At 53.3% G+C, this 12,079-nt stretch overlaps 1 protein-coding gene across 1 annotated transcript; it reads left to right on the forward strand.

Moving 5' to 3' along the window:
* The first annotated feature begins 1,694 nt into the window (after positions 1 to 1,694).
* HES1 (hes family bHLH transcription factor 1) lies at positions 1,695 to 5,139 on the forward strand. Its single transcript, XM_003807649.6, has 4 exons — positions 1,695 to 3,017; positions 3,146 to 3,241; positions 3,491 to 3,578; positions 4,213 to 5,139. Exons 1-4 carry the CDS (start codon positions 2,910 to 2,912, stop codon positions 4,761 to 4,763), a joined length of 843 nt encoding a protein of 280 aa, XP_003807697.3. The 5' UTR covers positions 1,695 to 2,909; the 3' UTR covers positions 4,764 to 5,139.
* Positions 5,140 to 12,079: the final 6,940 nt, after the last annotated feature.

The raw sequence follows: 12,079 nt of genomic DNA on the forward strand, positions 1-12,079 counted from the left end.
TTGAACCTACGACCCCCCAGAGGAATTTACTGGGCCATCCGTAGATGTCAGCTGTACACGTTTATATGTATCTCTAGACTGTTGGCTTCCAGAGAGCAATAACGGTCTTACTCACTGCTGTAAACCCAGGTAGACCAGCAATACTATTATCCATACAAGTGTGGTTTCATATTTTGTTTCTGTCCTCCTGATCTCTCAAGCCACCACCTAACTCAGAAAAGAAAGGAAAAATAAAGGAATGTCCAGTCATCAATCAGAAAATCAGCGTCTGTCTGCCCCCGCAGTTTACTGTCAACTTCTTGCAGGCCGCCACTGTATCTCTCACCGTGGAAATCCCACGGTTTAACACAGTGTCTGACACTGCGCGTGTGTTCCACAATGAAAGAGAGAGGGGGGCTTGCCCAAGGTCACCCAGAGTCAGGAACCACTGAATCTCATCCGGGACGAGATCGGGCGAAATCATTGACAACGTTATCTCAGTGGGGAGCTGGGAGGCAGGAAGGAATGAAGTGTCTGAGAACCGTGCGCCAGGCCTCCGGGACGCGGGAAGGGCTGAGGGGGCGGGAGGCCACATCAAACAAGACGCTGGGCTCCCGGGCTGCCCGGAGCCGCGAGCCGAGCTCCCAGGCGGCGGGAAGGGCGGAGGGGGGGTGGGGGCACGGGGGCCGGCGACCCGGGCAGGCGGGAGGGAGGCGGAGGAGGCGGCCGGCCGGCCCAGGCAGTGCGCGCCGCCCGCCCGGCTCGGCAAATCCCCCAGGGAGGCCGCCGCCAGAGCCCTGGCGCTCCCGGCCCGGCGCCCGCCACGTGGCACCCGGCGGCGGCGGCGGCGACTCCTCCCGGCGCGCGGCCCGGCCAGCAGGCAGCACGCAGCCGCCCGCGCCGCCCGCCTCCTCCCGGCCGCCCGCCGGCGGCCTCCCGGGCGTAGTGAGGGGGAGCGGCCCGGCCGCCCGGGACCCGGGGAAGGGGCGGGCGGCGCGAAGCCGCTTTAACCGCAGTCGCCGAGCGGAGGCAGGAGGCTGACCCGGCCGCTTCCTAAGTGCGGTCAGGCATCCCGTGACCGCGGCGGGCGCCCAGGGCCCCGCGGGGGGAGGGCGGGGGCGAGGAGCAAACTTGGAGGCCCCCACCTCGCCCCCGGGCTGTTGCGAATGCGGCTTTCGGCCGAGTGAAAACCCCAAGCCCGAAAGTGAGGGTGGGGAGGCGGGGGTTGGAAGAATTCCTCACTCTCCACCCCGGGTGTGCGCTCCCCGCCCGGAAGAGCTGACCTTGGCCTGGGGAGGCGGGGGTGGGGAGAGAGGGTAAGCGCCGGGGCTCGGCTCCCAGCCCGCCGCCCCCTCGGATTCCTGGCCCGGCGGGGCCGGAGGAGGGGGCCCCGGACACACACACACACACCCCACACGCAGCGCGCGCCAATGAGCCCGGGCCAGGCGCAGGGGGCGGGGTTTTCCCAGGCTCGAGCACAGCAGCTGCTATTTACCTTCTTGGCTTCTCCCGGGGACCAGGAACCGGCCCCCGCTCTCCGCCGCCCGTCGCCGCCCCCCGCCTCCCTGCCCCCGGGGCGCGCGCACACACACTCACTCACACACGCACGCACACACACATCCTCCCGGCCCGGCCGCAGCCGCGGCGGCAATAAAACATCCTGGCACGTGCTCCGGCTCCAGGCGCGCCCACGCCGGCCGGCTGATGTCAAACTGCAGCTCGGCTGGTGTAGCTCTTAAAGGGCCCGCGGGCGCCGGGGGCCGAGGCCGCCCGCGGGGCGAGGAGGGAGAGGCTGCTTCCTTGCCCGCCACCTCAACGCGCCGCAGAACCTAAAGCCTACGGATGAAAAGGGAAAGGGTGGTGAAGGAGGGCGCGAGTCCCTGAGGCATTGCCCTCGGAGCCCCCCTTGCTCATTTTTTCATTTGAAATACCGTTTCCTTCCACCCAGTTGCAAATTATTCTGATTGTTTCCTGGGGAAGCCCGGGGTCTAAGGCCCCAAATCCAGAAGAGGAATTTCGGAAAGACGGGGTGGGGGTGGGGTGGGGAAGGGATTCAAGAACTACCTTGCTCCGAAAAACCTGTATTTGTAAGGTAGAAGGCAATTTTTCCTTTTTCTGCATGGAAACAGGAAAATTTTTTTGGCCCTTTTCCTTTACCATCCACTTTCACCCTCCTGAATGTAAAGTCTGAGCGGGAACTTTAGATGTGTCGGTAACTCACACTCTTACACGCGTCCCCCCCCCGCCCCCTTTTAACCACTGCTGTTTTTTCTTTATTGTTTATACCTTTAAAAAAATATGTTTCAAATGAACTTACTACAGTCAAAGCAGCTCTGTTACATATGAGAGAGGGCATAAAGAGCAAAGACCCTGGCTCCAAAAGAAATAGACAAGATCAAAACCAAAGCGGAAAGAAAAAAAAAAATCTCTAAACCAAAGCCCAGAGGGAGAGTAGCAAAGGGTTAAAATCCTTTTGATTGACGTTGTAGCCTCCGGTGCCCTGGGCTCAGGCGCGCGCCATTGGCCGCCAGACCTTGTGCCTGGCGGCCAATGGGGGGGCGCGGTCCACGAGCGGTGCCGCGTGTCTCCTCCTCCCATTGGCTGAAAGTTACTGTGGGAAAGAAAGTTTGGGAAGTTTCACACGAGCCGTTCGCGTGCAGTCCCAGATATATATAGAGGCCGCCAGGGCCTAGGGATCACACAGGATCCGGAGCTGGTGCTGATAACAGCGGAATCCCCCGTCTACCTCTCTCCTTGGTCCTGGAACAGCGCTACTGATCACCAAGTAGCCACAAAATATAATAAACCCTCAGCACTTGCTCAGTAGTTTTGTGAAAGTCTCAAGTAAAAGAGACACAAACAAAAAATTCTTTTTCGTGAAGAACTCCAAAAATAAAATTCTCTAGAGATTTAAAAAAAAAAAAAGGAAAATGCCAGCTGATATAATGGAGAAAAATTCCTCGTCCCCGGTGGCTGCTACCCCAGCCAGTGTCAACACGACACCGGATAAACCAAAGACAGCATCTGAGCACAGAAAGGTAAGGGCGGTACCTGTATCTCTTTGCAGCCCCTCAAAATTAAGTACGGGTTGGGGGGCTTCTTTCTGTCTTGAAACCCCGGGATGGCAGATTCCATGGGAACACAGAACTCTTTTTTTTATTTGCAGTCATCAAAGCCTATTATGGAGAAAAGACGAAGAGCAAGAATAAATGAAAGTCTGAGCCAGCTGAAAACACTGATTTTGGATGCTCTGAAGAAAGATGTAAGTGGGGAAATGCTGCTCGCTCTTTTAATTAAAAAACAAACACTTTCTCAGCTACTAAGAGTGAAACCCCCCGCCCTGCGGGGTCTGGCACTCGCTGGTACTGCGTTCTCCCAGGCGGGAGGGCCCGGCCTTATTCGCTGGGGTCCAGAGATAATGCTTGCGCTCCGTGGCCGGGAGGAGGGATCCCCAGCACTCTGAAGCAGCTGACACGGGGCTCACTTTCCTTTCTTGCCTCCTCCTATGCAGAGCTCGCGGCATTCCAAGCTGGAGAAGGCGGACATTCTGGAAATGACAGTGAAGCACCTCCGGAACCTGCAGCGGGCGCAGATGACGGGTGAGGGCGGCTCGCCGCGTCCCCCTGTGCGGGCGTCCCGCTCGCCTCGCGGTGATTTCTTCCAGACTTCCGCCCGTGGTTGTGAGAGGCATTCAGCTACATTTTACTGCCTTGGCTCACTCTCGCGTTCCCACGGTCTGGGGCTTATTTATAGCCACAACTCCAAGTTGTTACTGTTCCGGAAAGGGAGGGAAAGAGGTTGCAGCCGCGAGGGTGGCGGGCGGCGGGTAGGGGCGAAAGGACTTAGGACTGTGGCGGTTTGGAACTGCGTGGAGCCTGGGGGTCACTGGTTTAGCACTCCTTCCCGTTGCAGAAGGGGAAATGAGGCTTGGATGATGGATTGGGAGGCATTGTCCAAGGTCACATCGCGCGCGGGGGTGGGGGTGACAGATCTGGGGCTGAGATAGGTTTAAATGCAGCTACAGGGAATCGGGAAGGAGTGGCTCGGCTTTTGGCAGCAACGCTAGTGTGGAGAAGTGGCTGGTTTTTTCTAAACCCATCTCACCCTCCCTGCCGGAGGCAGTTTCACGGGCGCATGGTCAGGGAGGCGCGCCACAGGGACCTCCCAGGGCGGAGGCAGTGGCCACGGGGCCAGGGCCGTTCGGTGACCCGTCTGCCTCTTTCTGGCCCGCAGCTGCGCTGAGCACAGACCCAAGTGTGCTGGGGAAGTACCGAGCCGGCTTCAGCGAGTGCATGAACGAGGTGACCCGCTTCCTGTCCACGTGCGAGGGCGTTAATACCGAGGTGCGCACTCGGCTGCTCGGCCACCTGGCCAACTGCATGACCCAGATCAATGCCATGACCTACCCCGGGCAGCCGCACCCCGCCTTGCAGGCGCCGCCACCGCCCCCACCGGGACCCGGCGGCCCCCAGCACGCGCCGTTCGCGCCGCCGCCGCCTCTCGTGCCCATCCCCGGGGGCGCGGCGCCCCCTCCCGGCGGCGCACCCTGCAAGCTGGGCAGCCAGGCTGGAGAGGCGGCTAAGGTGTTTGGAGGCTTCCAGGTGGTACCGGCTCCCGATGGCCAGTTTGCTTTCCTCATTCCCAACGGGGCCTTCGCGCACAGCGGCCCTGTCATCCCCGTCTACACCAGCAACAGCGGCACCTCCGTGGGCTCCAACGCAGTGTCACCTTCCAGCGGCCCCTCGCTTACGGCGGACTCCATGTGGAGGCCGTGGCGGAACTGAGGGGGCTCAGGCCACCCCTCCTCCTAAACTCCCCAACCCACCTCTCTTCCCTCCGGACTCTAAACAGGAACTTGAATACTGGGAGAGAAGAGGACTTTTTTGATTAAGTGGTTACTTTGTGTTTTTTTTTAATTTCTAAGAAGTTACTTTTTGTAGAGAGAGCTGTATTAAGTGACTGACCATGCACTATATTTGTATATATTTTATATGTTCATATTGGATTGCGCCTTTGTATTATAAAAGCTCAGATGACATTTCGTTTTTTACACGAGATTTCTTTTTTATGTGATGCCAAAGATGTTTGAAAATGCTCTTAAAATATCTTCCTTTGGGGAAGTTTATTTGAGAAAATATAATAAAAGAAAAAAGTAAAGGCTTTTATGTCTTCGAACTGATTCTTCCAGAATATGTAAAAAGGCTTTTGGTGGAATTTGAATTACATGTAATTGGTAATTCAGGAATTGACTCTTTTGTTATTAAAAGAACATTTGTAAAAATCCATCAAACTTTTCACCAATCCTCCATGAACTAAAAAGACTAAATTCCATTTACTTTACAAGCAGCCATCTGGTAAGGCTTCCCTGATAAACTTGTGGTCAGTCTCTTAAAGGATTTCCAAAAAAAAAGTTTTTAAGTTGCAGTCGGGTAAGTCTGCAGCCCTTGTTCTTCTAGCTCCTCCTGAGGAAGACTGAACAGGACTAAATTCACGAAGCTAATGGATCCAATCCTATTGCCCATTGCACTTAAGGGTGGTTCCTGCAGCTCTCCTCTCAGGGTAGCTCACCAGCATCCAAAGTAAAAACACTTCCAACTGCTGCGCTTCCTTCAAGAGTTGGGGTCTTCATTAATTAGCCAATCCTTTGGTTCAAATAAGACGTTCCCTAGCACCCGAAAGTTTCCTCTCCGCACCCTCTTCAAGCAAGCTGAAAAGGTCAACAGATTCCTTCTGCCAAGGGACAGTTAGTTAGACTCCCAAGTGGAGGCCGAGCCCAGATGATTAACACCAGACATGTGTTTTTGATAAGTTTCTGTGCTTGGCTCTAATAGAGAAAGCATGTGGGGGCTGTGCTGGCAGGCACACAGGCCATCTTCCCCTTTTAATACAAACAGCAAGCGACCCCTTCGCTTGGTCATGCCCCATTTCCAGGCAAGATGTGGGCTCCAGATAGAAGCAAAAGGGTTGTCTCGGGTTTCAGCTCACATAACCCTCCTTAACAAGTCCTAACTCAAAGCGGACAGCTTTAAACTGTGCCAGGATCTGCAGGGAATTTCTTCCAAATCCCATCACAAAGGCTTGTCAGATTTTGTCAGATTTGGCCAGGTGTTTGACTGCATCCAGGTGTTGGGGAAATGAAAACCAGGAGCCCTGCGAGACCAGACACATCAGCCGCGCTGTGGGTCTGGCGGGCGCGCCCTCCTCCCACACCGCCGGCCAGTCCTCCTCCCCCCCGGCCCCTCCCGCCGGCCTCCTCTAACCCCCCTTTTCTTAGACCGGCTTCTGGGAGGAGAAGGATGAGGCGGGAGAGATCAATCTTTGAAGCTTTCCTAACAAAGATAAAGCCAACGATTTTCTGTCTTGTTTCAAAAGCTTTACCTCTCCCCCGCCCTGCTCTGGCCTTTCCCACAGGCCAGTGTGGAGAGCGGCTCTATCATAGGAATGATCCAGGAGACAGCAGTTTTCCACTCAAGATACCTTCGGACCCAGCTTCCACCCCACAGGGAGAGATTTAAAAGAGACCTTTTTGAATTTGTCTCCTACTTGCCTTACTTTGTGTACATGAAAGGTGTCCAACACACCTTCCGCCAAAGAAACACACACACACCCTTATCATTTTTCCACGTTTTCCCTCCTGTTGAAACACAAACAAAATAACAATTGTCCATTAAGACACCCAACTCAAGCACCAGTGTTTCATTTGGTAAGCCTGTCCTCTGGCTCCACTAGGAGCACCTTAACAGTCCTGGTAGAAATAATCAGACCTCAATGTCTTATTTTTACACAAGGAATTCCTTTTACATGGATGTCTTTAAAATTCACAGGAAAAAAAAATCTCAACACCAGTTGAAAATTCAATGTCCCTATGTTGAAGGGGAACAATTTTAAAAGTGCATTTTTATTAATATCACCGAAAGTACATAGATATCTTCCTAGGGAGGGGGACTAAATCAAAGGAAAAGCACAAATATGTTTTTTTCTTTTTTTTAATTGGTGATTTGAAAAGAGCACTTTTTTCCCCCCTGAAAGCTAGGTTCAGACTATTCCATGAGGATTTTTTCTTTGTTACAGTAAGGGGAGAAGGTGGAGACCCCACTAGGCTCCAAACCGGAAAGGGCACTTTCCAGTTCCTGCCCAGCTATGCCACCAAATTCACTGTGTCACCTTGGATAAGTCATTTCCCTTCTCTGGGTCATTTCCAAGTCTGGAAAATGAATGGACTTATTTCTAAGACGCTGTACCCTCCTGCACTTTGGCTGTTTCTGGAGTAAGTAGCTGAGGGAGAGGCGAAACTTCAAAAACGACTTCAATGATGTTGCCTCCCTGGGGGTCCCTCAGGCCTGGCCTAATTATACGGCCTCGGGCACACCAGCAGCCCCTCTCGCCGGCCCCCAGCAGTGCTGATCGCTCCGGGAGATAAGGCACGACTCCAAACTGCGTCCGGATGCGGGCCGCGGGCCCCGGCTGCCGCGCGCATTAGCCTCTCAATGGAGCCCTTCCGGGGCCCCGGCCCCCCGCCGTCTCCAGCAGCATCCGGAGCGGGAAAGGCGCCGAACTGGAAGGGGGTGGGGGTGCTCTTCGGTCAACACGAGAGCCCTCTCCAAGCGCAGAAGCGCGACTCCGGAGGCTCGCCCCTCCTCGCGCCCCGTCCCACCCCACGCGTTTCTGGAATGGGGACCCTGGGGTTTTGTTGGACCCCCTCGTCGTCACCACCGTCCCGGGAAACCTGTCATTAAAGTCAATTAACTTTTCCCACACCCGTGGGCCGGTAACAACCCGCTCCTAGCTTCCTCCCCGGCTCCTAAGTGCAACCAGATGGGCGGACGGGCTGCCCCCGCCGCGCGCCCGCCGGGGCGGCCCGGGGGTTCCAGGGAGGCCGCCCGGGGCCCGCCGCCCGGGCGGGAGCGGGCCAGGGCGGCCACGCCGGGCCAGCCCTGGCGGCCCTGCGGCCAAGGTGGTTTGCTTAGCAGGCCCGGCTGCTTTCTGGCAGGAAATGAATAGCTCCCAGATGAGCTCAGGCAACCTGAGAGGTCGTGAGAACGGCGCGAACCCCCGCCTGTGCAGCCGGCAGCCTGCCAGGCCGCGGGGGGAGCGGGCGGCGGCGGCGGCGGGAGGCCGGGAGGCCCGGCGGGCGGGCGGGCGGGCGGGCGGCGGCGGGGAGAGGGGCGGGAGCCGCTGACACACGAGCCCGCGCCCGCTCCCGCTGACAGGCGGGCCGCCGCCCCCGCTTCCCCCGCCCCGGGCCCCAGCGCCTCCCAAGCAGCAGGCCTAAGCCGCAGAAAGGCGGCCGCGCGGCCCCGCCGGGCCTGGGGGTGGGGCCGCCTGCCAGTGTTTTTCCAGTTCCCCCGGTAGCTCCGGGCCGCATTTAGTAGCTGGGGAAACTGGGCCGAGGCCAGGGCCGGGGCACTAGAGGCCCTCGCGGCCCGCAGAGCCGTGCCAGGCGGCAGGCCACGCCGGGGCAGGAGTGGGCAGAGCGGCGGGGCGAGGCCATCCCAGCCCACAGAGCCGTCCCAAAAAAAGACCTTGCCACCAGACAGCAACCCTGGACGCCTAAAAAAAAAAATCCTCATTTCTGAAAACCCTGAGCGCCTACTGAGTGCTCAGCAGGCCCAAGAAGATAACGCTAATTCCCACCAGCCTCCGCCGCACCGAGCTCCCTGTGTAGCCGGGGAGATCCACAAACACCCTCGTGACTCATCCCAGGTTTGATGTGCTAAGTGCCAAAACTGAAGTTTAAACAAAGGGCACCTAGAACAGAGAGATTAATTCTGATGAGAGGAAACCAGGCCAGGGAGGTTTTTCAGAGTTGGCACTTGAAGCCGAGAGGTGAAAGATGAGTTCAACAGGAAGGGTTAGAAGCAGAAGGGTGAGGGAAAACGCGGAGATGAACATATATACGTCCAGTCTGGGGAGATGTCAGTATGTTTACCATGGTGTGGTATCTAAGTTTTCAAATATACAAATTGGCTTAGAGGTCAAAAAAAGAAAAAGAGGGATAAGCCCTGCCGCAGTGGTTGGCTTAAATGCAATATAGCCCAGGGGTTAGAAGCACGTGGTCTGGCTCCTGGCGGCTTGGCTTAGGTTTTGAGCCCGAGGGAAATTACTGAACTCCCTGCCTCAATTTTGTAACTCTGTATCTCATTTGTAACTTAGGCTCGTCAGGGTAGTGCTTCACAGGGTTGAGAAGATGAAATGAGTACATGCACTTAAAGCATTTAGAATAGTGCTGTCAGCTCTTCGGATTCTTAACCACAGTGAGGGACGTTCACCAGACAAGAAAGCCAGTCCCGGCCTTTGCCCAGCGATGGCAGGATCTGCTTGTAATTGCACCAGGCCCTAGGTGAAAGGACCACTGCTTCTTCCTTAGTTTCTGAATTTCATGCATTCATTTGATAATTATTGAACCAGGCACTATGGGAATAAAGGGAGAAGAAAGGCATGGTCTCTGTAACTATAAAGCTATCTGGTAGACAAGACAGCTTCCACACAAGAACAGCACGGCCCGGCGCGGTGGCTCACGCCTGTAATCCCAGCACTTTGGGAGGCCAAGGCGGGTGGATCACAAGGTCAGGAGATCGAGACCATCTTGGCTAACATGGTGAAACCCCGTTTCTACTAAAAATACAAAAATTAGCCGGGCTTGGCGGCATGCGCCTGCAGTCCCAGCTGCTGGGGAGGCTAAGGCAGGAGAATGGCGTGAACCTGGGAGGCGGAGCTTGCAGTGAGCCAAGATTGCGCCACTGCACTCCAGCCTGGGTGACAGAGCGAGACTCCATCTCAAAAAAAAAAAAAAACAACCAAGAACAACAACGAATTGCTGTGTTAAGTGCCATAAGGAAAGAGTCATGCACAGTGATGGTACAAAAAAAGATTGCACGTCACGACAGGTAACTTTTTTGGTTCTCCAAATATGATTAATCCTTGTGATCATTCATAGAAATTACTGGCATAGTAAATAATTAGTCAAATTCCACCTAAGAAAGGTGATTCTCAAATGGTTAATTTCAAGGGTAATTATTTTACAATACTAATATCTTCTGCATGAGCTTAATTACCTAGATGTGGTCAAGAAACTGGACTGCGAGTCAGGAAATCTGAGGCCTGATCCAGTTGGACTGCTACCTGTGAGATGCTGGCCAAGTCCCCTTACGTCTCTGGGCTTCGATCTCTGCGCCAGCACAATGAGAACGTTCGACCAGGAAGCCTCTGAAGTGCTTTCAACTCCAGTCTGTGATTCCCTGTCCTCAGTGTGCTTCTGTGTGCCTTTACAGTTTGACACATGCTCTGTGGCTCCAGCAACCTATATCAGGCGTATTTCAGACCTTACAGCCAAGGCCCTGGCAGGATTGTTACAGACAAGTTTTTTTTTGTTTTTTTTTTTTTTGAGACGGAGTCTCACTCTGTCGCCCAGGCTGGAGTGCAGTGGCACTATCTTGGCTCACTGCAAGCTCTGCCTTCCGGGTTCACACCATTCTCCTGCCTCAGCCTCCTGAGTAGCTGGGACTACAGGCACCCAGCTAATTTTTTTTCTTTTTTTTTTTTTTTTTTTGTATTTTTAGTAATGACAGGGTTTCACCGTGTTAGCCAGGATGGTCTCAATCTCCTGACCTCATGATCCACCCACATTGGCCTCCCAAAGTGCTGGGATTACAGGCGTGAGCCACTGCGCCCGGCGACAGACAAGTATTTTCATCTGCAGTTAAAGATATGGGGACTGAGACCTGAAGGACAGGCATCGTAGTTCACCAGAAAATAGCCTACGTATCAGTTTCCTGGAGACCTGCCATGTTAGTGAGAATCATAGCCACTGCAAAGTACATCGAAAGCAGACTGCATCTGCCAGGATCTGCTCACATATGTGCTACCAAGACCTTATCCTTTGCTATGCTATCAGAGCAGCAAGAGTTAAAAATACCACTTTCTCTCCTCATCCTAAAAAAATTTCCCCCAATCCTTTTCACTTGCTCACTTCTTTTCTGAAAAGAGAATGTGATCTGTTGGTTCTCGGGACTCTCTCTATTTAAGAAATATACTTCCCCAACTGGGCCAGGTGCAGTGGCTCACACCTGTAATCCCAGCACTTTCAGAGGCAAAGGCAGAAGATTGCTTGCAGCCAGGGGTTCAAGACCAGTCTGGGCAACATAGTGAGACCGTCATCTCTATGGGGAAAAAAATAAAGAAAAAAAATATATATATTTCTCCAACTAGCTAGAGTTTTTCCACTAGTACATTTACTGAATTAAATAGGCTAACTGGACTAGTCTGGCTAAAGAAGAATGTCAATCTGAATTAGTGGAAAATCTGAGTTTTAAATATCTGTTAGGAAAAGTAGTAACTTTGCAAATACTTGTAGTGGGTCTGAATTCATAGCTTTCATAAAACTAATGCATTAAAGTCATTTAAAGAATGTGTTCTCTTATTAAGCAGGTTAAATGTGGCTCTGGCAATATTATTTGTACTATAAATCTTCCTTAAAATAATCAGAGGGGCCAGAGTGCAGCCCAAGTAAATAATTGCAATCTAAGTTAATAAGAAGCCTTTACTGTAGCTATTCTTTCTATGTTCAGATATGTTCCCAATCCTAATTTGTCTTTAGCCAAGCAGAGATCAATACATTTTTTTCTTAGAAGTCCAAGTATAACTTAATGATAGCCATGTTATTTAAGGAACACTATTTGTTTCTTATTTTGTTTTTCACAAACGTGATAGTTTTCATGTTCAACTAACTTTATGAGTTTTGTCATCAATGTGAGACATGAAATGTATAATTAGTTTACAAAAAACTCCAGCCTAAAGAAAAACTATTGCAATTGACAAACACTACCCCAAACTTCATGTTTTCTGCACCATCATCTTTTCCTCCTAGCTTTATGGTTATAAAATTTGTCTCTGGTCGGGTGCAGTGGCTCACACCTGGAATCCCAGGGCTTTGGGAAGCCGAGGTGGGTGGATCACTCGAGGTCAGGAGGTGGAGATCAGCTTGGCCAATATGGTGAAACCCCGTCTGTACTAAAAATACAAAAAATTAGCCGGGCATGGTGGTGTGCACTTGTAAGCCCAGCTACTCGGGAGGCCGAGGCAAGAGAATCGCTTGAACCCA

Source organism: Pan paniscus, chromosome 2, assembly GCF_029289425.2.
Source record: "Pan paniscus chromosome 2, NHGRI_mPanPan1-v2.0_pri, whole genome shotgun sequence".
NCBI classification, from domain to species: Eukaryota; Metazoa; Chordata; class Mammalia; order Primates; family Hominidae; genus Pan; species Pan paniscus.